The following is a 24,846-nucleotide window of genomic DNA, read 5'->3' as shown; positions in this document are numbered from 1 at the left end:
AGAATACAGTATTTATCTTTCTCTTTCTGACTCACTTCACTCTGTATAATAGGTTCTAGGTTCATCCACCTCGTTAGGACTGACTCAAACGCATTCCTTTTTATGGCTGAGTAATATTCCATTGTGTATATATACCACAACTTCTTTACCCATTTATCTGTTGATGGACATCCAGGTTGCTTCCATGTTCTAGCTATTGTAAATAGAGCTGCAATGAACAATGGGATACATGTGTCTTTTTCAATTTTGGTTTCCTCAGGGTATATGCCTAGGAGTGGGATTGCTGGGTCATATGGTGGTTTTATTCCTAGTTTTTTAAGGAATCTCCATACCGTCTTCCATAGTGGCTGTATCAATTTACATTCCCACCAACAGTGCAAGAGCATTCCCTTTGCTCCACATCCTCTCCAGCATTTGTTGTTTGTAGACTTTTTGATGAGGGCCATTCTGACTGGTATGAGGTGATATCTCATTGTATTTTTGATTTGCATTTCCCTAATAATGAGCAATACTGAGCATCTTTTCATGTGTTTGTTAGCTATCTATCTGTATGTCTTCTTTGGAGAAATGTCTCTTTAGTTCTTTTCCCCACTTTTTGATTGGGTTGTCTGCTTTTCTGGTATTGAGTTGTTTGGGAAATTAATCCTTTGTCAGTTGTTTCCTTTGCTATCATTTTCTCCTATTCTGATGGGTGTCTTTTCACCTTGCTTATAGTTTCCTTTGCCATGCAAAAGCTTTTAAGTTTAATCAGGTCCCACTTGTTTACTTGTGTTTTTATTTCCATTACTCTAGGAGGTGGGTCATAGAGGATCTTGCTTTCATTTATGTCATCGAGTGTTCTGCCTATGTTTTCCTCTAAGAGTTTTACAGTTTGTGGTCTTACATTTAGGTCTTTAATCCATTTTGAGTTTATCTTTATGTATGGTGTTAGGAGGTATTCTATTTTCATTCTTTTACATGTACCTGTCCAGTTTTCCCAGCACCATTTATTGAAAAGGCTGTTTCTGCCCCATTGTATATTCTTGCCTCCTTGTCAAAAATAAGGTACCCATAGGTGCATGGGTTTATGTCTGGGCTTTCTATCTTGTTCCATTGGTCTATATTTCTTTTTTGTGCCAGTACCATACTGTCTTGATGACTGTAGCTTTGTAGTATAATCTGAAGTCAGGAAGATTGATTCCTCTAGCTCTATTCTTCTTTCTCAAGACTTCTTTGGCTATTTGGGGTCTTTTGCCTTTCCATATGAATTGTGAAATTTTTTGTTCTAGTTCTGTAAAAAATGCCATTGGTAATTTGATATGGATCACGTTAAATCTGTAGATTGCATTTGTCAGTATGCTCATTTTCACAACATTGATTCTTCCTACCCAGAAATGTGGAATATCTCTCCATCTGTTTATGCCATCTTCGATTTCTTTCATCAATGTCTTATAATTTTCTGTGTATAGTTCTTTCGTCTCCTTAGGTAAGTTTATTCCTAGATATTTAATTCTTTTTGTTGCAATGGTGAATGGGACTGATTCCTTAACTGATCTTTCTAATTTCTCATTGTTAGTATATAGAAATGCAAGTGATTTCTGTATATTGATTTTGTATCCTGCAACTTTGCTAAATTCACAATTAGCTCTAGTAATTTTCTGATACTATTTTTAGGGTTTTCTATGTACAGTATCATGTCATCTGCAAACAGAGAAGGCTTTACTTCCTTTCTGATCTGGATTCCTTTCATTTCTTTTTCTTCTCTGATTGCTGTAGCTAGGACTTCCAGAACTATGTTGAATAGTAGTGGTGAAAGTGGACACCCGAGTTTTGTTCCTGATCTTAAGTGGAATGCTTCCAGTTTTCAGCACTGAGAATAATGTTTGCTGTAGGCTTATGATAAATGACCTTTACTACATTGAGGTAGGCTCCTTCTATGCCCATTTTTTTGAAGAGTTTTAATCATAAATGGGTGCTGAATTTTGTCAAAGACACAGACTGGCTGAATGGATACAAAAACAAGACCCATATATATGCTGTCTACAAGAAACCTACTTCAGACCAAAAGACACATGTAGACTCAAAGTGAGAGGGTGGGAAAATATATTTCATGCAAATGGGAAGCAAAAGAAAGCTGGAGTAGTAATCCTCATATCAGACAAAATAAACCTTAAAATATAGAAGATTATAAAAGATAAGGAAGGACACTACATAATGATCAAGGGATCAATCCAAGAGGAAGACATAGCAATTGTAAATATCTATGCACCCAGCATGGGAACACCTCAATACATAAGGCAAACACTAACAGATGTAAAAGGAGAAATCGACAGTAACACAATAATAGTAGGAGACTTGAACACCCAACTCACACCAATGGACAGATCTTCAAAACAGAAAATTAATAAGGAAACACAGGTCTTAAATGATACATTTGATGAGATGGATCTCATTGATATCTTCAGTACCATTCCATCCAAAGACAGAAGAATACACCTTCTCAAGTGCATATGGAGCACTCTCCAGAATAGACCACATCTTGGGTCACAAATCAAACCTCAGTAAATATAAGAAAGTTGAAATCGTATCAAGCATCTTCCCTGACCAAAATGTTAACTAGATATCAATTACAAGAAAATAACTGTAAGAAACACAAACATGTGGAGATTAAACAACACATTTCTAAATAACCAACAGGTTACTGAAGAAATCGGGAGAACGGCATTGAAACATGTAAAATATCATGTATGAAAAGAGTTGCCAGTCCAGGTTCAATGCACAATACTGGATGCCTGGGGCTAGTGCACTGGGACGACCCAGAGGGATGGTATGGGGAGGGAGGAGGGAGGAGGGTTCAGGATGGGGAACACATGTATACCTGTGGCGGATTCATTTTGATATTTGGCAAAACTAATATAATTATGTAAAGTTTAAAAATAAAATAAAATTAAAAAAAAAAGGCAAATCAAAGATTTTCTAGAAACAAGTGACAATGAAAACACAACTCAAAACCTATGGGATGCAGCAAAAGCAGTCCTAAGAGGGAAGTTTATAGCAATACAATCCTACCTCAAGAAACAAGAAAAACATTGAATAGACAACCTAACTTTACACTTAAAACAACTGGGAAAAGAAGAACAAAAACCCCAAAATGAGTAGAAGGAAAGAAATCATAAAGATCTAAGCAGAAATAAATGAAAAAGAAAGAAACAATAGTAAAGATTAATAAAACTAAAAGCAGAATCTTTGAGAAAATAAACAAAATTGACAAGCCTCTAAGCCAGACTCATCAAGAAAAAAAAGAGAGAAGAATCAAATCAACAAAATTAGAAATGAAAAAGGAGAGGTTACAACAGACAATGCAGAGATACAAAGGATTATAAGAGACTATTATGAACAACTATATGGCAATAAAATGGATAACCTGGAAAACCTCTTAGAAAAGTTCAATCTTCCAAGACTGAACCAGAAAGAAATAGAAATTATGAACAACCCAATTACAAGCACAGAAATTGAAGCTGTGATCAAAAATCTCCCAAAAAGCAAAAGTCCAGGACCAGATGACTTCACAGGAGAATTCTATTAAACATTTAGAGAAGAGCTAATGCCTATCCTTCTAAAACTCTTTCAAAAAATTGCAGAGGATGGAACACTTCCAAACTCATTCTATGAGGCCACCATCACCTTGATATCAAAACCAGAAAAAACAACACAAAAAAAGAAAACTACAGGCAAATATCACTGATGAACATAGATGCAAAAATCCTCAACAAAATTTTAGCAAACAGAATTCAGCAACACATCAAAAAGCTCATACACCATGATCACGTTGGGTTTATTCCAGGGATACAAGGATTCTTCAATATATGCAAATCAATCAATGTGATATACTATGTTAACAAATTTAAAGATAAAAACCATATGATAATCTCAATAGATGCAGGAAGCTGATTTTTGAAGAACACAAAATTCACGTATCTTAACAGAAATTTTTCATCATCACTTAGTTTTGGATCCTTTTCTTTCTCTTTCTTCTAATCAAGGCAGAAGTATCTTGAAATAAAGTCAGAATATATCAGTCCAGATACAGCCCAGAAAAAAGGAAGAGAAATAAAAACATCACATAATTTTAAAAAGCATATTAAGTAATCTCTTCTCCATGAGTTTCTCAAAATTTGCAATCTTTCAAGCTCAAAGAAAACTAAAAGTTAGGAGTCAATTTCAGATTTGGCAAAAACTGTAGAGAGCAAATTTTGTGCGTCAGTAGGATGTGCATTCAAGACTTGCACAAAAGCTGAAGTCCCAAAGCAGTGATCATGTGTCAAGAGGGATATTTAAGGGTCTCTTTGGTTATTAGCTGTATATATTTGTTGAAATAAACTTAACCCAGTATTTCTTTTAACACAATCCCCTTACTGTCTGCTACTGAAGTACTCTGCTCACATTTTCGCAGTTCCTTCATAGTCCTTACAACCAAGGACTCAGATCTCTTGATTTTGAGCTTTATAACGCTTTCTTTCGGAGAAGGCAATGGCACCCCACTCCAGTACTCTTGCCTGGAAAATCCCATGGACAGAGGAGCCTGGTAGGCTGTAGTCCATGGGGTCGCAAAGAGTCGGACACAACTGAGCGACTTCACTTTCACTTTTCACTTCCATGCATTGGAGAAGGAAATGGCAACCCACTCCAGTGTTCTTGCCTGAAGAATCCCAGGGATGGGGGAGCCTGGTGGGCTTCCGTCTATGGGGTCACACAGAGTCGGACACGACTGAAGCAACTTAGCAGCAGCAACAACGCTTTCTTTAATAGTACACTATTACGGCTAAGTGTTTCCTCTCTATAATGTTACCAGAAAAATACAGAATTAAATGTCTCATATTTTCTGAAATGTGATTGTAAAGAATGTATCCCTAATTTTCTTCTTTTCTACTCTTATGTAACTAATAGTCATAGCTACTGCTGCTACTGCTAAGTTGCTTCAGTCATGTCCGAATCTGTGCGACTCCAAAGACGACAGCCCATCAGGCTCCACCTTCCCTGGGATTCGCCAGGCAAGAACACTAGAGTGGGTTGCCATTTCCTTCTCCAATGTATGAAAGTGAAAAGTGAAAGTGAAGTCGCTAAGAAGGAAATAAATATTGAAACAACCATAAATTTTTCTGCAACAGTAGAGAAGAGTGAAAACATAAGCTATGGTGTTTGAATATTGTGGGATATGTAACCCTTCCACTGGAAACACCTGGGAAAAATGGGCAAAACTGAAATCTCTATCCTTAGAGGCACTGGAGGGATAACAGCCTAGTAAAAATCTGAGCCAAGGTTTGGGAGAAAAGTTAAACTGAGAGAAGTGAGCTCCACGTTTCAGGTGGATGTAGTTTACAGAAAGCTGAGAAACTAGTTAGAACATCTGATAGACTCATGGAACAAAGGGAGCGAAAATTGGAGACAGGGATTCCAAAGAGCTCTGTCCAAAATATAAAGATAAATCAGAAGGATTCAAGCAAGCATACCCAAGGAATGAATCTGAATTCAGAATTACCAAGTCCCAGAAAGTAAATGAAGCTAGTTTGGACTGCTAATGCCTCTAGCTGCCTGAAAGAGGAAAGCATAAATTCTCTCTGAAAAAAAGAAAACATCATCGTAGATTTTGAACTTTATCTACACTTTCCTCAGATATAATATTACCAGATTAGACACAGACAAAGAAAGAATTATTGGACTGAAAGAAAAACCAGAAGAAAATTTCCAGAGTGAAGCATGAAGCAAAAATAACACAAAAAATTCAGAAAGTAACATGAGATATTTAGAAGATATAGTGACAAGACCCAAAGTTGGAATTGTTAGAATTGAAATTGGAATCCTAGAAGGAGAAAAAGAGAGAAAATGAAGCAAAAGCAATGGTGGCTGATGGTGCTCTAAAACTGCCGAAAGACCTCAAGAAAACCTACAAACTCCAAGAAGAATAATTAAAGAGAAAACTATACCTTGGTATATAATAAATGGCAATGAAATAAAAAACAATGATAAAAATTATAACTATCTAGTCAGGGGAGGAAAAATAGATCAATTTGAAAGCAGCACCAATTAGACCAACAACTCTCTTCTGAATAGAAACAATAGACAGTGGGGTAAACAAAGTCATATATTCAAATGGAGAAGGAAAAAATGCTAATCTTTCTTTTCATAACAGTAAATTCATCCTATAAGAATAAACAATAACCCTGTGTACAAGACAGCAAAAGAGACACTGATGTATAGATCAGTCTTATGGACTCTGTGGGAGAGGGAGAGGGTGGGATGATTTGGGAGAATGGCAGTGAAACATGTATAATATCATGTATGAAATGAGTCGCCAGTCCAGGTTCGATGCACGATACTGGATGCTTGGGGCTGGTGCACCGGGACGACCCAGAGGGAGGGTAGGGGGAGGGAGGAGGGATGAGGGTTCAAGATGGGGAACACAGGTATACCTGTGGCGGATTCATTTCAATATTTGGCAAAACTAATACAATATTGTAAAGTTTAAAAATAAAATAAAATTAAAAAAAAAAGAATAAACATGATATAAAGTCATATACAGATTGTTTAAAAAAAAAACTTGAAGAACTCTGACCAGGAGACTTACACTAAAGAAAATATTTTTAAATTTTTAAATTTTAAAACTAAATATTTAAAAAATATTCTTCTTAAGGCAGAAGGAAACATTCCCACTCCAATATTCTTGTCTGGAGAATCCCCATGGACAGAGGAGCCTGGTGGGCTACAGTCCATAGCGTTGCAAAGACTCCAACACAAGTAAAGTGACAGTGCACACACACGCGTGTGGCAAGGAAAGTCAATGAACCACAGTGATACAAATGGATTTCACAAGCATAATGTTCAGTTAAAGAAGGTAGTCACAGAATAAGCTAAACTCTATTATCCCATTCAACTGTCCATTGATGAATGTACTTGATATGGATAGAAAAAAGAGGAAGAGAAACATCAAGTGTGGGCTGTAACAGGGGCAAAAGTCTTGAGGCAGTATGCAGGAGTGAGTGGAGGAGAGAAAAAGCTGAATGCAGCAACTAAAAGAAAGCTCTGTGCTGGGAATGCTAAGAGCTAAACTAAAGAGGAGAGGTTAGAGCTAGAACTGGATCCACAGTAAAGGACACTGGATTCTGTGCTGCAGGCAAAGGCAAGACATCACAGGTTCTGGAGCTGGGAAGTGGATTCGGTGAAACAGTGTGGCATGAGCAATATTTACAGCAGTCAAGACATGGAAGCAGCTTGAATGTCCATCGACAGATGAATGGATACAGATTTTATGCATATATACATATATATATATACATATATATATAATATGAGTCAGTCATAAAGATGAATGAAATAATGCCATTTGCAGTAGCATAGATGGATCTAGAGATTATCACACCAAGTGAAGTCAGTCAGACAAAGATAAACACCATATGCTATCACTTATATGTGGAATCTAAAATATGATACAAGTGAACTCATTTACAAAACAGAAGTTGACTTACAGACATAGAAAACAAACTTATGGTTACTAAAGTGGAAGAGGATAAGGGAAGGATTAATTAGGTTTGAGTTTGAGATTAACAGATACAAAATAATACATACAGTCCTACTGTATAAGGAGCCATATTCGATATCCTACAGTGAACCATAATCGAAAACAATATGAAAAAGTATATATATATATATATTGATGTACACAAGAAGCTAACGCAATTGTAAATCCACTACACTTCAGTAAAAATTAAAAAAAAAAAAAAAGTTTCACGGCCACTAATCTGCCAGCAAAATGCATGGTATATAGAAGGCAGAGACACACTTCTTGCCATTGAGGATTTCTGGACATTGGATGAATTAATTCTAGGTCCCCAGATTAAGAATTTGGAATCCTCCATTCCCAAAGTCTATTTTTAGAGACTTGCATAAAAGCAGGGCTCATGAAAATGCACAGCCCTTTAATACTGGGAGGTAAAAGAAGGAAAGACACAGATGCTGTAGATGGGCACCACCGACATCGTTTGTCATCTCAACTGTCTACACCTTGTATAACAAACCTTATAACATTAATATACAAAAGTGTGGAAAATAATCATTTAAATAATGCTTAAAAAAACTAGCTTTTAAAATCTTTGTCAAAAAGATTCAGAATTTCCTGTCAGGAACCTTGTGGATTAATTTCTGTCCTTTCTAGCTTTACTACGTAAATTTGGTAAAACCATTAACATTCTTGAGCATCAGCTTTCCTATGCTTTAATTTGGGCTAACGTAATTACCATGTACCAGTCTCCCTGGGACATGCCACTGTTATGGTTAGAAGTCAGTTGCTGTGGTTTAGTCACTCAGTTCTGTCCAACTCTTTGCAACTGCATGGACTGCAGCACACCAGGCTTCCCTGTCCTTCACTATCTCCCGGAGCTTGCTCAAACTCATGCCCATTGAGTCGCTGATGCCATCCAAACATCTCATCCTCTGTCTTCCCCTTCTCCTCCTGCCTTCAATCTTTCCCAGCATCAGAGTCTTTTCCAATGAGTCACTTCTTTGCCTCAGGTGGCCAAAGGATTGGAGCTTCAACTTTAACATCAGTCCTTCCCATGAATATTCAGGACTGTTTTCCTTTAGAAATGACTGGTTTGATATCCTTGCAGTCCAAGGGACTCCCAAGAGTCTTCTCCAACACCACAGTTCAAAAGCATCAATTCTTTGGCACTCAGTCTTACAAATTACAAGTGTTTTGTAATTTCATGGCTGCATTCACCATCCAAAGTGATTTTGGAGCCCAAGAAAATAAAGTCTGTCACTGTTTCCATTTTCCCCCATCTATTTGCCATGAAGCCATGAAATTAAAAGATGCTTACTCCTTGGAAGGAAAGTTATGACCAACCTAGATAGCATATTCAAAAGCAGAGACACTACTTTGCCAACAAAGGTCTGTCTAGTCAAGGCTATGGTTTTTCCAGTAGTCATGTATGGATGTGAGGGTTGGACTGTGAAGAAAGCTGAGCACCGAGGAATTGATGGTTTTGAACTGTGGTGTAGGAGAAGACTCGAGAGTCCCTTGGACTGCAAGGAGATCCAACCAGTCCATTCTGAAGGAGATCAACCCTGGGATTTCTTTGGAAGGAATGATGCTAAAGCTGAAACTCCAATACTTTGACCACCTCATGCGAAGACTTGACTCATTTGAAAAGACCCTGATGCTGGAAAAGACTGAGGGCAGGAGGAGAAGGGGATGACAGAGGATGAGATGGCTGGATGGCATCACCGACTCGGTGGATGTGAGTTTGAGTGAACTCCGGGAGTTGGTGATGGACAGGGAGGCCTGGCGTGCTGTAATTCATGGGGTTGCAAAGAGTCGGACACCATTGAGCAACTTAACTGAACTGAACTGAATGGAACTGGATGCCACGATCTTAGTTTTTTGAATGTTGAGTTTCAAGCCAGCTTTTTCATTCTCTTCTTTCACCCTCAAGAAGCTCTTTAATTCCTCTTCACTTTCTGCCATAAGCATAGTGTTAATCTGAGGTTATTGATATTTCTCCCAGCACTCTTGATTCCAGCTTATGCTTCATCCAGCCCTGTATTTCACATGAAGTTAAATAAGCAGGGTGACAATACAGAGGGTGACTTGAAGTACTCCTTTCCCAATATGGAACCAGTCTGTTGTTCCATGTCCAGTTCTAATTGTTGCTTCTTGACCTGCAAACAGTTTAACAGGAGGCAGATAAGGCAATCTGGTATTTCCATCTCTTTAAGAGTCTTCCACAGTTTGTTGTGATCCACATAGTCAAAGGCTTTAGCATAGTCAATGGAGCAGAAGTAGATATTTTTCTAGAATTCTTTAGCTTTTTCTATGATCCAAAGTATGTTGACAATTTGATCTCTGCCTTTTCTAAACCCAATTGAACATCTGGAAATTCTTATTCACATACTGTTTAAGCCTAGCTTGAAGGATTTTGAGCATTACTTTGCTAGCGTGTGAGATGAGTGCAATTGTGTGGTGGTTTGAACATTCTTTGACATTGTTCTTCTTTGGGATTGGAATGCAAACTGACCTTTTCCATCTTGTGGCCACTGTTGAGTTTTCCAAATTTGCTGGCAAGTTGAGTGCCACACTTTAACAGCATCATCTTTTAGGATTTGAAATAGCTCAGCTGGAATTCCATCACCTTCAGTAGCTTTGTTCATAGTGATGCTTCCTAAAGCCCACTTGACTTCACACTTCAGGATGTCTGGCTCTAGGTGAGTGCCCACACCATCGTGTTTATCCAGATCATTAAGATCTTTAAAGACTTGGATAGACGTCAGAGTGAGTAATAAAGTCTTACTTCATTTTCTTTGAGTTATAAGAGGATCAAATATTTTTTCCAAAACCTGTATGCTGAATCATGGCAGAAACTGAATAATTATTTGTTGAGATGAACTAACTCAGTTATTTCTTTGTTGTCTTTAAAAATGCACTCATGGCCACAAAGCTCCTTCCTTCTGGACAGAGATATACTTAATTTCCTCCCCAAGTACAATGAGGTATTATGGGGATTTTTCTCTTTAAAATTATATTTTAATACATTAAATATTTGAAAATATAATGCTATTAATTTATATAGTATCTGTTTTGCAGAAATGATCCATTTAATTAGGGATGACTACATAGTTAGTAATGACCGTGAAATGTCCTCTCATAATTCTATAACCATTCCATTTTCAAACTATTGAGTGGGTTAGATGCTGGAATATGTATTAGGGATACAGATATGAACCCCAAACAAGTGCTATTCTCAAGAAACCCTCAGATAACAATTAGGAGTCAGTTACATAATTTTCAATAATTCAGGAGAATAATGTCATACATTTTCTAATATTTAAAGCTCTGGGCAACTGCAAGAGTATCTATTTTTTGGACCCACACAATTTAATTGATGAAAGCTAATCAGGGATTCCCTGGTGGATCAGTCAGTAAAAAATCAACCTGCAATACAGGAGACCTGGGTTTGATCCCTGGGTTGGGAAGATCCCCTGGAGGAGGGCATGGCAACCCACTCCAGTATTCTTGCCTGGAGAGTCCCCATGGACAGAGGAGGCCAGTGGGTTGCAGTCCATGGGGTTGCAAAGAGTCGGACACAACTGAGCAACTAAGCACAGCATAGAACAATCAGTGTTCACCATGGATCACACACTATTCTAGGCTTTTTATTTATGCAAACTCATGTAATTCTCTACAATTTTATCAAATATATATCATGAATATCTTCGTTTTTTCCCCTAGAGATCGCCTGCGGCAGGTCACCTTGCTAGAAAGTTCCAGAGTCTATACTTAAGCTCTGGCAATTCTGGCTCCAGGGTCTGAGTTTTTAAACCTTTTACGTACTGTCTCTTGAACAGGAGCTCTCTTACTGTGGCTTAATCCCCGCTAAACGCCCCTCTAGGTAAGAGGCTACCTGATGCTGTCCAGGGCACGCTGCTGAATGCTTGCTGGCTGTGAGCAGTCCCACTGGACCAGTCCCACCCTGTTCCCTCTCTGACCCAGGCTTCAGCCCCAGGCTTTGTTTATGCCAGCTGTTGAGTGAATATTCATGACTCTGTGCAGTGAATATTCATGTCTGTCCTGCCCTGCAGCCTGCAACCCATGTTACTCAGGAGATGGATTAGGACTGTACCCCTTGGGAAACCATGGCAAGGAGCTGTCTACAAGGTCCTCAAAGAGACAGGAGGGAGAGGTGGATGAGGCTTGGAATTTTGCCCTCAAGACCCTGAGAAGGGGCGTCTCTAGAAAACTCCAGGGCATTGAAAGTGAAAGTGGAAGTGTTAGTGCATCCAGCTATCTGCGACCCCATGGACTGTAGCCTGCCAGGCTCCTCTGTCCATGGGATTCTCCAGGCAGGAATATTGGAGTGGGTTGCCGTTCCTTTCTCCAGAGGATCTTCCTGACCTAAGGATCAAACCTGAGTCTCCTGCAATGCAGATGGATTCTCTACCATCTGAGCCACAAGGGAAGCCAGAGCATTGGGTCTTTCCTAATCCCTTTTCCTAGAATTCTCTTTCAGGCTTGAGAGTCCTTCAGTCCAGTTGACTGATCGAAATCTCATTAATTCAGAAGACTTATGGAAAGGAAATAATTGGTATAATATTTAATTTTGAAATAGTTTTGTAACAATGTGGCCTATGACATTTCTACATAAGTAAGCAAATTAGAATAGTTTTAAAATGCAGGCGTTTTGAAGGATGAGAGAACTGATATTGATTAACTGATGGTGAGCCCCCGGCAACATCCTGTGAATGCAGAAAGTCATCAAGAACAGAAGAGGACTAAACAGCACGTTCTGAGGGCAGGCTCACTCTCAGCATCACGAGTTTACGTATGTGCCCCCATTTCTGCAGTGTGTACCATCTCCAGATATGTTTAGGATACCTTCTGCCATACACCTACTTAAAAGAAAGGCAGATTGCACCTAGAAAAATGTGTCCCCAAGTGCTTTTAAGCAAAAGGATTCATGGTTGCACTTCCACATGGAAGCACCCACCCTCCACAGATGCCTCATCAGGCTTTTAAGAAGGTTGCATGGAAATGCAATAAAAGGGCCTCTTGGCAGTGCCTGAACAGCCCTATCTGCAATCTTCTGACAAAGACAGGCATGGGCAGGACTCCTACACTGAGACAAGACTACCCCTGAGTTCTGAGCAGAGTGCTGCTCACATCACTTGGAGCATGGAACAGTTTGAAATCCAGTTTTAAAAGCAATAAATCATTTTCTACAATACATCACAGGGCAATTTTCTTGGTTGTGGAAACTACTCCTTAATGATAAGCCCATGTGCCTTTCGGCCTTCCCATCCATCCAAGGTGAGGACCTCCATGTGTCTTCTTTAGAGACTGTAGGCACGTTTGCAGGACGCCTTAAGAAACAGGAGAAGGTAGCAGTGCATGAAGACAGATCTTAAACATTCAGGCATCTGTCTACTTGCACATTCCTTCGTCTGTGAGGCTAGGTAGAGAGGAGGGAAGCTGGCCCTGTGAAGACTGGCTGCATGTCTGTGGCATAGCAGGCATCCCACGAGGAGGGGGCATGGAGCATGGTCAGCTGTGCCCAGGCCAGGCCCCTCCTACAGGGTTAGCGCAGCACTGCTGGGGTGTAGAGCCCTCACCTAAGCCCGCCTGGGAGACAGCATGTGGGCAGAGCAGAGGCCGAAGGCTTCACAGAGGCAGAGCATCTTGATTAAGCCGAAGAGTGAGTAGAAGGTGGCCAGGTTAAGGGAGACAGGCAGCTGTGAGTCCCAGGCACTCAGGCTAGAGCCCACAGGCAGAGTGCAGGCCATGGGCTACATGAATGCCAGTATAGGACCAGGGCTAACCACTTTCCACTTGGTGTGGTTTAAGCTGCATGGTCAGGAAAAAGCTAAGATGGGAGGTCCCAGCTCTGCCCTCACTGAGAATCCTCCATCCAGAGTTTGTGGCCTTTAGGATACCCTTCAGTTTACAGAGGACTTTCGTTTATCCTCTCAGCTACAACACAGCCTTTAGCAAGAACACTGAGAAAGCACCACCCACTGTAAGAGATACGAATGGAAGTTTAAAAAAAAAAACTCAGCAAGCACAGACTTCTTAGTCTTCGGACAGCTGAAACAAAGATGACAGTGAAACCCAGGGTGGGACGGCTTCCCAGATGACAGCAGGAGCAGATGACTGTGTCTGAAGAGGCAGCACTAATGGCAGGGACTCATGTTCCTGGAACCGGGGCCGACTGCCAGCCCAGAAGAGGAGAGAAGGTCTCTTACTTTGGAAAGCACAGCACTTGCCTCCTCAGGTCTTCCTCCCCCCCCCTTCCTTCCTGCCTCCAAGGCTATCAGTGGCCTCTTGTCTGCCCAGAGAGAAAGCTGCTTATGTTATCAAATAATCAGATCAGGTCAGTCACTCAGTCGCGTCCAACTCTTTCCAACCCCATGAATCGCAGCACGCCAGGCCTCCCTGTCCATCACCAACTCCCGGAGTTCACTCAGACTCATGTCCATCGAGTCAGTGATGCCATCCAGCCATCTCATCCTCTGTCGTCCCCTTCTCCTCTTGCCCCCAATCCCTCCCAGCATCAGAGTCTTTTCCAATGAGTCAACTCTTCGCATGAGGTGGCCAAAGTACTGGAGTTTCAGCTTTAGCATCATTCCTTCCAAAGAAATCCCAGGGCTGATCTCCTTCAGAATGGACTGGTTGGATCTCCTTGCAGTCCAAGGGACTCTCAAGAGTCTTCTCCAACACCACAGTTCAAAAGCATCAATTCTTCGGTGCTCAGCCCAGTCCAACTCTCACATCCATACATGACCATAGGAAAAACTATAGCCTTGACTAGACGAACCTTTGTTGGCAAAGTACAACCTAGATAGCATATCAAACAATGGTTGGTTAAATTCAACCTCAGCCTTTTAGCTTCTCAATAAGCACAGAGAGCATCTCCTGGTCAGCTGCTCCTTCCTACCCATCAGAGCTTATCCATTCCTTCTAGATGCAGTGAAAGGGGTACAGAAGATGATGAGTGACTGACGATGGTCCTTTTTTGGGGGACCAAGCACTGGAATCAGCAGCAGGGTATTTCACAATGACAGCAACATGGCCCAGGCAGCCACTATCCCTCCAGAGAGCATGAGGGGACACAAGACTCACCTGTGGCAAAGACGACATTCCTGGAGACCAGACGATGCTCCACAATGGAGAACTGTGGGAGTTCAATCCTCTCCACGCCAGTCACAGCCTTATCGCCCCCGCGCCAGTAAAACTCGATGTCATCTGTGGTGTAGCCATCTGCCAGGAGACAGAAGCAGGGACAGGGCAGAAATGAAGCATCATTTTGTCTAAAGAAACTGACACTACTAAAATGGAAGTAACAGCTTGCCCATGTGTGAAGGAAATTTGTTGATGTGCTTGTCTATGCATTATCATTAGAAGAACTAACTTTTGGATATTCTTGTGTTACCTTTGCTGTCTGATTTGGACCAGGCTGATGTTGAAAAGCAGAGACACTGGAGAGGCTGAGTATTCTGACCAAAGTTCTGTTTGGAAAGCCTAATTGTGGGGCTGACCTGGACTTTGCACAGAAATGTGAAGTAAAAACATATTCACAGCACTGAATAAGATGGTTGGAAGAAAAAGTAAAATTCTAAAGAATTCTGGAAAGGCAGCTCTCTCAACTATGAAAAAGTTAGAACACTGAGGGTGGACTTGCCCAATCAATGTTTCATAACTGCCGGGCAATTTTGGATGGTGTCATGAGGTGCTCCTGGCCATGAGTTTGGCCAACCTTAGAAATGCCTTTTGTGGGGACTCTCTTGGCCCTTAGAGATTTGAGCAGTGCTCTCAGCAGAAAGACGAATGGTTATTAGCCAGATTATAGCTTCAAAACCAGCTCTTGGCACGGTCTCATGCTCACTCAGTAATCAATCAATGCTTCTTGAGAATGACTAAATAGGAAAACAGTATCTGATGTTATTTGCAGCACTCAGGAGTCTTCTAAAGAATTGGGTCAACTTTAGTGGTAAAGTCAATTAAAAATCACACCTGTAGAAAAATACCCTATGAATATAAAAACTTTTTTTTATTTGAACATATACGAGGCAGACACTAAATATCTGACATTATACAAACAGACCAAAGCTGTGGGGATGACTGCCCCCACAGTCCCTGCCGGCTCCCTGGTCCATCTGCTGTCATCCCTTCGGGATTACGGTGGGCACACCTTCTGTCCCCACCCTCCCCTCTGACTGCATGGCACTCCATTCTCACCCAGTGGCCATGGCAATCACTAATAAAGCACAGATCTCATCAAGTCACTCTTCTGCTTAAAGCCCTCAAATGTTTCCCAATGCAATTAGCAGAACAAGTCCAAAGTCCTTACAAGGATCCCAATGTGTTGTAAGTGCAGGCCCCCTCCCCTGCACACACAGTCCAGCCTCTCTAGCCTTCCGGCTGTGGTTCAGACCAGCATGCTGTGTGCAGAGCTTACACGCCCTCTGAGGGTACATCCAAATCTTCAAGTGGCCCACTCTTCCATACATTTGCATCTTGACTTTAATAACACGTGTGTAGTCAGGTCACCAGAAAATTGGGAGAATCCCTCTTCTGTTCAATTGCTTTAAAAAGGACCTTCCTGCCCATCCTCCACTTCAATTAAAGATTGTGGTAACAGAATCTACAGTCTCCAAGGCCACTCATTATGGTTCCCAGTTGAACAGGATCTGCTCCCTCACTTAGATCCAAATTGGCCTTCCTGAAACTTTCAGCTCCTTGGAGTTGTGTCCTCTGACCATACAGAATCTACTTAACTTCCTAAAGTAGCCCTTCAACTATCAGCCCTTCAACATCATCTTTCCCTGAAGTCTTCATGCTAAATATCCTATGCCTCCATCCTTCACCTTCTGAAAGCACAGCTCTCAGAAATCATGGCCGTCGTGTTGTGTGGAAGCAAGGGGCACATGGAGAGGTCTAAACACCAGTCTGCCTCCAGTGCAGCTCCTCAGCGTGTTCATCCACTAAGACATTCACTTCTCACCATACATGCAATAAACGCATGGCAAAGTTAGTCGCTTGCCATCCCCCAAAATTCAATACAAATGCTGACAACCTAAATTCACCTGAGGCTGATAAACTGATCTACAGTGGGCCAGGAGAAGACACAGTGGCAGCAGCCATATATGGATATGCCAGGGGTCAGGTCAGGGAGCAGGACATCTGTTTCTTAGACTATGTGGATGCAGCTCTTCCCCTCATAAGAGAAGTGCTACTCAACACTGAATTATCAATAAGGCATCTGAATACTCTTCAAATTGAAGAAAATTGCCAAGATGTAGAAATAGCTGGCTTGTAAAGCTGAGCTCCTAATGCGAAATGAGGTTTACTCCAACTGCAGAGGGTCCCAGGAGTACAGCAACTTGTACATGATGAAGCACATTGTGAGACACCACCTCTCAGAGTTCATTTTCTTCTCACTGAAGAGACTGAGATGGAGAGCATTTGTCTTATTTTATTTCAGCACAGCAGACAGACTCTTAGTCAAATTAGACTGGAGAACTCTTTATACTGAGCCTCTCTCTGTCTCTCTCTCTTGCCCTCTCTCTATCATGAAAGTAAAATTTGCAGAGTGGAGGATTAAACCTCTGATCTTTAAGACAGTTAAAAATTACATCATAAAAAATTATATATGCCTTGCCAAATAAAGATAAGAAGGCCTAAAACACAAAGTGCATGAAAAAGAAATACAGATACACACAGCTTTCAATCTCCAGGGTGCAGTTCTGCTCATCCAAGGGGTATCTTCTCAGGTCCATCATGCATGCTGCGGTCGTCGTGATTCTGAAACACACAGAGTAAGGGTAGATGGGATGAGAAATACAGCAGGAAAACTGCTTCTAGACAAACACTGAGTAACCAGCAGGTAGGACCCCTTTCCTCAAAGCATACCTGATTAAATATATTCCATGATATACATGATATATTTCATGATACTGCAGGCCTGCTTTATCCAAAAAAAGCAACATATATATAATTATAAAATTTTATCTTGTTAACTTTGGATAATCAGGGGCAGAGAAAGGGGCTTCTTAGGAAGCACTTACCTTCCATTTTTATTCTGTCTCCTTGTCTAGTGACACTCTAACTTCTATTGCACAGAGAAAATATACCTGGTGGTTAACACCCTTGATTTAGATTAAAACTGAATTCTTTGGCTTTCAGTGTGAAATATTCATGTAGCTCCCAGTCCACAGGCTGCACCTTGGAACTCTGAGCCAAACTACTTGATTCTATTTTATTACAGTTGTCCGTTGGACTAATAATATTCCAGGCCTTTTCACCACAAGATCATCTATCTTTTCAAAGAGAATATTTGGCTTCCACATTATTGATTATGAATCAAAACTGAGGGGTTAGTATCTCTTGAGGTCAGCTGCAGCCATAGAAAGGATTTATATTGTGACCTAAGGATAGTTAAGCCTCTACTGGGCAATGGTTAAACCCACTGTACATGAAGATCAAAAACATTAAGTTCATTTCCTACTCTGCCAAAAGCCTCATTTTAGAGAAACCAACCTACTCAAAGCCTCTGTTGAAAATGCAATGATTAGGCTACCATGTTTTATTCTCTTCCTAGAATTCCCAGCCCTTCTGCACCACAGTCCCAGCTTACCACACTGGGCTAGGTCCCTGATTCAAGGACAGCCAATAATGAGTTGACCAAGAGTCTAGGATGCAGCTTGGCAAAAGGCAAAACAGAGCTAAAGGAATTCCCTTTCATGGAGATGAATTAAAGATGAGAATAGAGCTGAATTTGCAAGTTCATGAATTAGAGGTTCATGATGCCATTTTTGAACTGGAGAGTCAGGCATAAGAAAGCATAACAGAGGTGGAGACAGTGCAGAGAGTCGATAAGGAGACAGCAGCACTAAGGCTGGGCCACAGCACACAGCATTGCGGGACATGCACAGCACATCTCAGGGAGCAGTATTTCAGAGCTGATGTGGAAGCTGTGGAAATGGAAGCCTGGGCTGTGCTCACTCAATGGAGAATCTTAAGCAGGAAGAACTCTAGGGATCTCTTCTCCTGAGTTCCCTAGAGTTATACTGAACTTCCAGACATTTTAAGGTGCACCTTTCCCAAAGCCTAGTTTGAGCTTTCTCTGGACAGACTTCCATGTGAACATCATTCACAACAAACCTTCTACCATTTAGGCAACATGAGCAAGTTCTGATGCAAAATACCTGTCAGACACCAGGCACGTGCCAATTATGTTAGGATTGTCTCAGATGCCAAAGGAACAGAGTAAAGCATGTCCTTCTGTTAGCACTGGGTTAAGCAGCAGGTTGAGGAAAATTCTAATTTCCAACGGCTGAGCAGTACAGTGAGGGAAAATATCAATCTATTTGGCAATGATGGGTCAATGCTATTTTTTGCTCTACAAATAGCATGCAAGTGCCGTGCAGACATATGCTGTAAGATCCACACCAATGGTGAAAGTATGTCCTTTCCAAATGTCATAACACTTCCAATCATCATTCCAAAGAGTGGATTACATTCTATCCAAAGTCAACAAATAGCTCTTTGGTATATTTTTCTATAGCATCTGACTTCCTAGCCAACTGAGGAACAAGCCTCACACTTTGAAATTCTGACATGTTTTATGGCAGGCTGTCAACCCGACATCCATGCAAGATGCCTATAAGGCAAAATTAGAATAAAGTTCTGTTAAAATTACAAATTTTTGTAAAGAGGAGAAAAAGATCTCTATTAAAAATTCTCAAATTTTAAAACTTTCCTACATGTTTAAGTACCTATTCACTTCATGAGTCAATAACCGAGATTACCATTTTTGTTTCTTTTCCTTTTTTGTTCCCAATTATCATCATTAAAACACATGCACACACACAAGCACACGCACACACACACACAAATTGTGTAGGGGCTCACATGTATTGTGACTTATGTAGAGTATTTCACAGGAATCACTGGAAATGGGAATCATGAAGCTAGTAGAATTGCTGAGTATCCTCAGTACAGCTGCTGTCCTGTCCTCTTCTTCTGGTGTCATACTGACTATCATATGGAGTCCTGTTCCTGCGGACTTGGGCAATAAGGTATAAACATCTATGCACTACTCTTCCTCCTATGGAAGAAATACACAGAAAACCCTCTTGTGGTGGAAAGTTAAGTCATGAGAGCCTATTCACGACACAGTGGAAGAAAGAGGTCTTTACGCCATTGAGACAGGAAGGCAAGAAAAAAAGAAACAGGGGAATAGAGAGACCAAGAAAGGCAGAGCAAGCCAGAGCCTCCACACCATCAACCACGTTGACTAAACTCGTAACAGGTTTGGAGATTGGACTTTTGGAGTGAAAGGACCAAATTTTGTACCCCAGGGACTTTGCAGAAGCCATAGGAGGGAATTTCATAGTCTACAGAACTGAGAACTCAAGCCTAGTTAATGAAGATGGACCGAAGGCAGGGAAGCCCCAGTAGTGTTCAAGCTCCAGTTGCGTAATCCCTGACATGCAAGCGTGTGTGCCTGCGCACAGAGGCACATGCATTTCATATTTTTCCTAATCAATTTTATTTGTCCTGAGAAGTGACCTTAACCAACAACTAGTTCCACTTCCATCTGAAAGCTGAGAATTCCACTCCTGTTTCTAAGAAATAGTGGTGAAGTCAATAAGAAATATTGGGTGAAGATTTCTCTCCAGTAGATCCTTTTTTTTCCCGTCATAGCATGCAATCACATCTGCACTTTACATAAGGCTGGCTGAGAGCCTGGTTTGTGCCCAGGTCTGGGCTCAGCACTTGAGTACTCATGCATTCCATCTCACAACAACCACATTGTAGAGGTATTCTTCTTCTTCCCATTTTGAAGATGAGCAAACCAAGGTGTGGCAAGAGTAAGGATGTTGGTCACATACAATGCTCCTGAAGGCATGTGTGGCACTCAGATCCGGCCAGCCTGAAACCTGCATTCACTCATCTATGTCCTTGATATCTCGCCTGCCTTAAATTACAAAATATATTCAACTTTTAAAAGCCTACTTCTTTTTTTCAAAGAAGAGCAAGTATGGTATAAAAAATGTCATATGTACATATTTATGATATATATGATCACCGAAATATACACACACAGAAATTGTATCCATGTATATATCTCATATATGTGACAAGTTGGAAATATAATATGTAAAGGGAGAAAATAAATATTTTAATGCTACACCTGCAGTAACAGCAGTGGTGTTTTGCCCACTGTGGAATATGGTACAGTTTAGTAGGTAGTCCTGTGTAAGTGATATATCCCTAAAGATATGTTTAGCAGTCAATAATTGTGTACTTTGTAAGGGAAGCATCATCTCAGCAAGTTTAAAATCTATAATGGAACATCTGCCATCTTTGGACACTGTCTAGAAACTACTTCTGGGAAGAACAGCTTTTAGCAGGTCAAAAAGTTCTTACTTTATCAATTATATCAAGCTTATGAGATGTACTTTGGTGTCAGCACTTCCATCGTTAAAATCTCAACAATTAAAAAGTATAATAAGGGCAGATGCAACCTCTTCATGTCATGAAGAGTTTGTCAGTCTGCACAAACACAGATTTCTCCACAGGCCACTGGAGAGGCTGTGGTGAAAATACTGCTCTTGGCTGGTCACACACATCCACTATCACCACCAACACTTACCTGAAATGCCAGCTCTTTGGCCAAGTGCTCCCTGTCCTTGCTGGGAAAGGGGGACTCTGGGACCCACACCTACAGTGAATCATGGGGCAATACACACACTCTCCTCCCGGCTTGCATGGATAATTTACATTCATGGTTAACACCAGATAGAATAGAGGTTAAATGTCCTTGACTAGCTTTCTCAGAGGACTTGCAGAACCAAAGTATTTCAGTTCTGCTGTCCTCCTCTCACCACCCATTTTAGTGTTGTCATTACACTTGGGACCGTTTATACTTAGAGTGTCCTTCCATTTGTTGACTTGCAGGTCCCTTGCTCATCCTTAGATGGACCTGGAGAAGAGCTTGGTCCCCTGGAGCCATCAGTCTTTAGAACATCAGCCACAGGCAAACAGCAGGTGTCCTGTAGATGTTCATTGAGCAAAAATGACTTAGAAAATATGGGAACCAGGAGTAACAGGCAGAGCAGAACTCAAGGAAAACGCCCTTCTTGGTTTCAATCCCCTAAATCTCAGAGCCAGAGGGGACACTCACCCTCTTGCAAGCACTCCCAGTAGGAGCTCTGGCCTTGCACTTTTACTGACACTCTGAGAGGCTCCCTGGGCTCACTGGTCAAGATCCTTGGGTGATACTCCATGTGCTGATAGACTGGTGGTGTCTGTGAATCGTTCAGGTGCAGAATAAATCCTCAACAGGCTGATTTTCATGCTTGTGAGTTTTTCAGCTTCCATGCCCATGAGGATCACAGCAAAATGATGCCATTGTTGAGGTCATGGCCTCTGAATTAAAATCCTGTTAAACAGGACCAGGAGCAAGTTAGTAGTACCTCCTGTGTAATTCCTGGCTTGCACTGTTGCTGCTGCTAAGTCGCTTCAGTCGTGTCCGACTCTTTGCGACCCCACAGATGGCAGCCCACCAGACTCCGCCATCCCTGGGATTCTCATTCTCCAGGCAAGAACACTTGCACTGGGGATGCTCAAATGTCTGAGAAGTTTGGCAATGGTTGCTACTTATGGCCAGAGAACAGCTGCAAACTCGGGGCACTGCCTTATGGGTAGCCATTTAGCCTTCTGCAACTACTCCCATGTAACTCACACTTATCTCCAATTCTGTATTGACTCCAGGAGTACCAGGCAGTGGAGACATCAATCATTTTTCCAAGAATATAAATTCAAATGCTAGGTTAAAGGACCTAATCATATAATTCAGATCAACTGAGCATCCTTCTCAGGTTGCTGAACCTGAAACTCCAATACTTTGGCCACCTGATGTGAAGAACTGACTCATTGGTAAAGACAGTGATGCTGGGAAAGATTGAGGGCAGGAGGAGAAGGGGACGACAGAGGATGAGATGGTTGGATGGCATCACTGACTCAACGGACCTGAGTTTGAGTAAGCTCCGGGAGTTGGTGATGGACAGGGAAGCCTGGTGTGCTGCAGTCCATGGGGTTGCAAAGACTTGGACACGACTGAGCGACTGAAGTGAACTGAGCATCCTTCTAAAGCAAGTGCTTATTACTCATTGTGGAGGAGGCACAGAACATAGCCAACACTGAAGTTGTCCCCATTTTTACTTGATAATAAACATATTAAGATAAATTCTCATAAATGTCCAAATGCCTTTGCTATACAGACTCGTTGAGTATGTTGCTGGGGAAATCGTTGCAGTAAGTTGAACGTGGTGGCAGCCCCATTCCTTTACCCTTCCCAGTACCTACTCTCTTTGCCATGTCATTTGCAATTCTTCTCACTAAAGAAGAACTGTCTCCCCACTCCTGGACGACTTTGTGGCCCTGATTTTCAAACAATATGGGTCAATTTTGTGCCCTGCTCTGTCTGACAGAATGTGTGGACCGACAGTCCCAAGCTTAGCCTCCAAGAGACATTTGTGCTTCTGCCTCTGCTGTGAAAAAGCCACATTCAAACGAGTCTGCTGGATCTAGGAGGACTATTGACATAGGGAACAGAGACCATCCATCCCCGGGTCTGTGGGGAAAACAGCCAGAATCCACAGAGATGCTGATTAACCACCCAGACACACAAGCAATGTGCACTTATTATCATTAGAAAATAGGCTTTCTAGCTGTTTGTAATGCAGCAACACTGTGGCCATCATAGATAACAGATACAACACAAGTAACTACACAATTAGCAAAGCATAAATTATCTTATAAATAAATAGGCCTCATAACCTGATACTTCTCCGGGGTGCCATAAAACTACAAAGCCCTTAGTAGATAGCATTTTCCTATAACAAGAGCATTTACTTCTAGATTTCAGCATAAATCCACTATTGTTGTATGAACATCAATTCTGGTAAAATGAGTCATCATATCAGGCAAATGACACAGACAGTCTCCTGATTTTCAAGCAATATGGTGATAAAGCAACTCAAAGGCCAAAACTGGCAATAATGCTATAAGTGAAAACCAAAAGAATAGTGTGTGTCAGGACCTCAAGCACCTGCCAGGAATGGAAATGTCAGGGTGGATGACTGAGGTAGTCTCAAGGAAAACACTGAAGGTTCAACTCTCTAACAGGAAGGGAGAAAATATTTTGAGAGAATCAAAAAAGTACTTTGAGACTTTGGGTCTCCACAACCTTTTTGATGAAAGTGAAAGAGGAGAGTGAAAAAGTTGGCTTAAAGCTCAACATTCACAAAACTAAGATCATTTTTGGCATCCAGTCCCATCACTTCATGGCAAATAGATGGGGAAACAGTGGAAACAGTAGCAGACTTTATTTTGGGGGGTCTCCAAAATCACTGCAGATGGTGATTGCAGCCATGAAATCAAAAGACACTTACCCCTTGGAAGGAAAGTTATAACCAATCTAGACAGCATATTAAAAAGCAAAGATATTACTTTGCCAACAAAGGTCCGTCTAGTCAAGGCTATGGTTTCTCCAGTGGTCATGTATGGGTGTGAGAGTTGGACTATGAAGAAAGCTGAGCACCGAAGAATTGATGCTTTTGAACTGTGGTGTTGAAGACTCTTGAGAGTCCCTTGGACTGCAAGGAGATCCAACCAGTCCATCCTAAAGGAGATCAGTCCTAGGTGTTCATTGGAAGGACTGATGTTAAAGCTGAAACTCCAATACTTTGGCCACCTGATGCAAAGACCTGACTCATTTGAAAAGACCCTGATGCTGGGAAAGACTGAGGGCAGGAGGAGAAGGGGGTAACAGGGGATGAGATGGTTGGATGGCATCACTGACTCAATGGACATGAGTTTGGGTAGGCTCCGGGAGTTGGTGATGGGCAGGGAGGCCTAGCATGCTGCAGTCCATGGAGTTGCAAAGAGTCAGACATGACTGAACGACTGAACTGAACTGAACTGAACCATCTGGATCTAATGATGGCACCTGGGTGATGAATGTGGGGTTTATATCTAGAAAGATAACCACTAGCCACATACATGTGCGTGCATGCTCATGAGCATGTCTGACTCTTTGTGACCCAGTGGACTGTATGTACCCTGTGAGACTCCTCTGTCTATAGAATTTTCCAGGCAAAAATACTGGAGTGGGTTGCCATTTCCCTCTCAAGGGTGTCTTTCTGACCCAGGGATCAAACCCACATCTCTTGCCTCTCCTGCATTGGCAGGCAGATTCTTTACCACTTTGCCACATGGGAAGCCCCTTTCGCTATTCATAATTAAATTTTAAA

At 41.5% G+C, this 24,846-nt stretch overlaps 1 protein-coding gene across 4 annotated transcripts in view; it reads right to left on the bottom strand.

The window, feature by feature from the left end:
• Positions 1 to 24,846, bottom strand: part of GABRB3 (gamma-aminobutyric acid type A receptor subunit beta3) — a 287,930-nt gene that overhangs the window by 35,222 nt on the left and 227,862 nt on the right. For all 4 annotated transcript variants that reach the window (XM_086365393.1, XM_086365395.1, XM_086365394.1 and 1 more), the window contains exons 5-6: positions 17,244 to 17,326; positions 14,645 to 14,782 (exon numbers count right to left, since the gene is read on the bottom strand). In XM_086365393.1, coding sequence (XP_086221519.1) covers positions 14,645 to 14,782; positions 17,244 to 17,326 — 221 coding nt within the window. The remainder of the gene's footprint in view (positions 1 to 14,644; positions 14,783 to 17,243; positions 17,327 to 24,846) is intronic.

Source organism: Bos grunniens, chromosome 21 (assembly GCF_055505025.1).
Source record: "Bos grunniens cultivar Pamir isolate PY7600 chromosome 21, Bosgru_T2T1.0, whole genome shotgun sequence".
NCBI lineage: Eukaryota > Metazoa > Chordata > Mammalia > Artiodactyla > Bovidae > Bos > Bos grunniens.
Note: the sequence above shows the minus strand (reverse complement) of the source record. Positions and strands in the feature narration are given on the sequence as shown.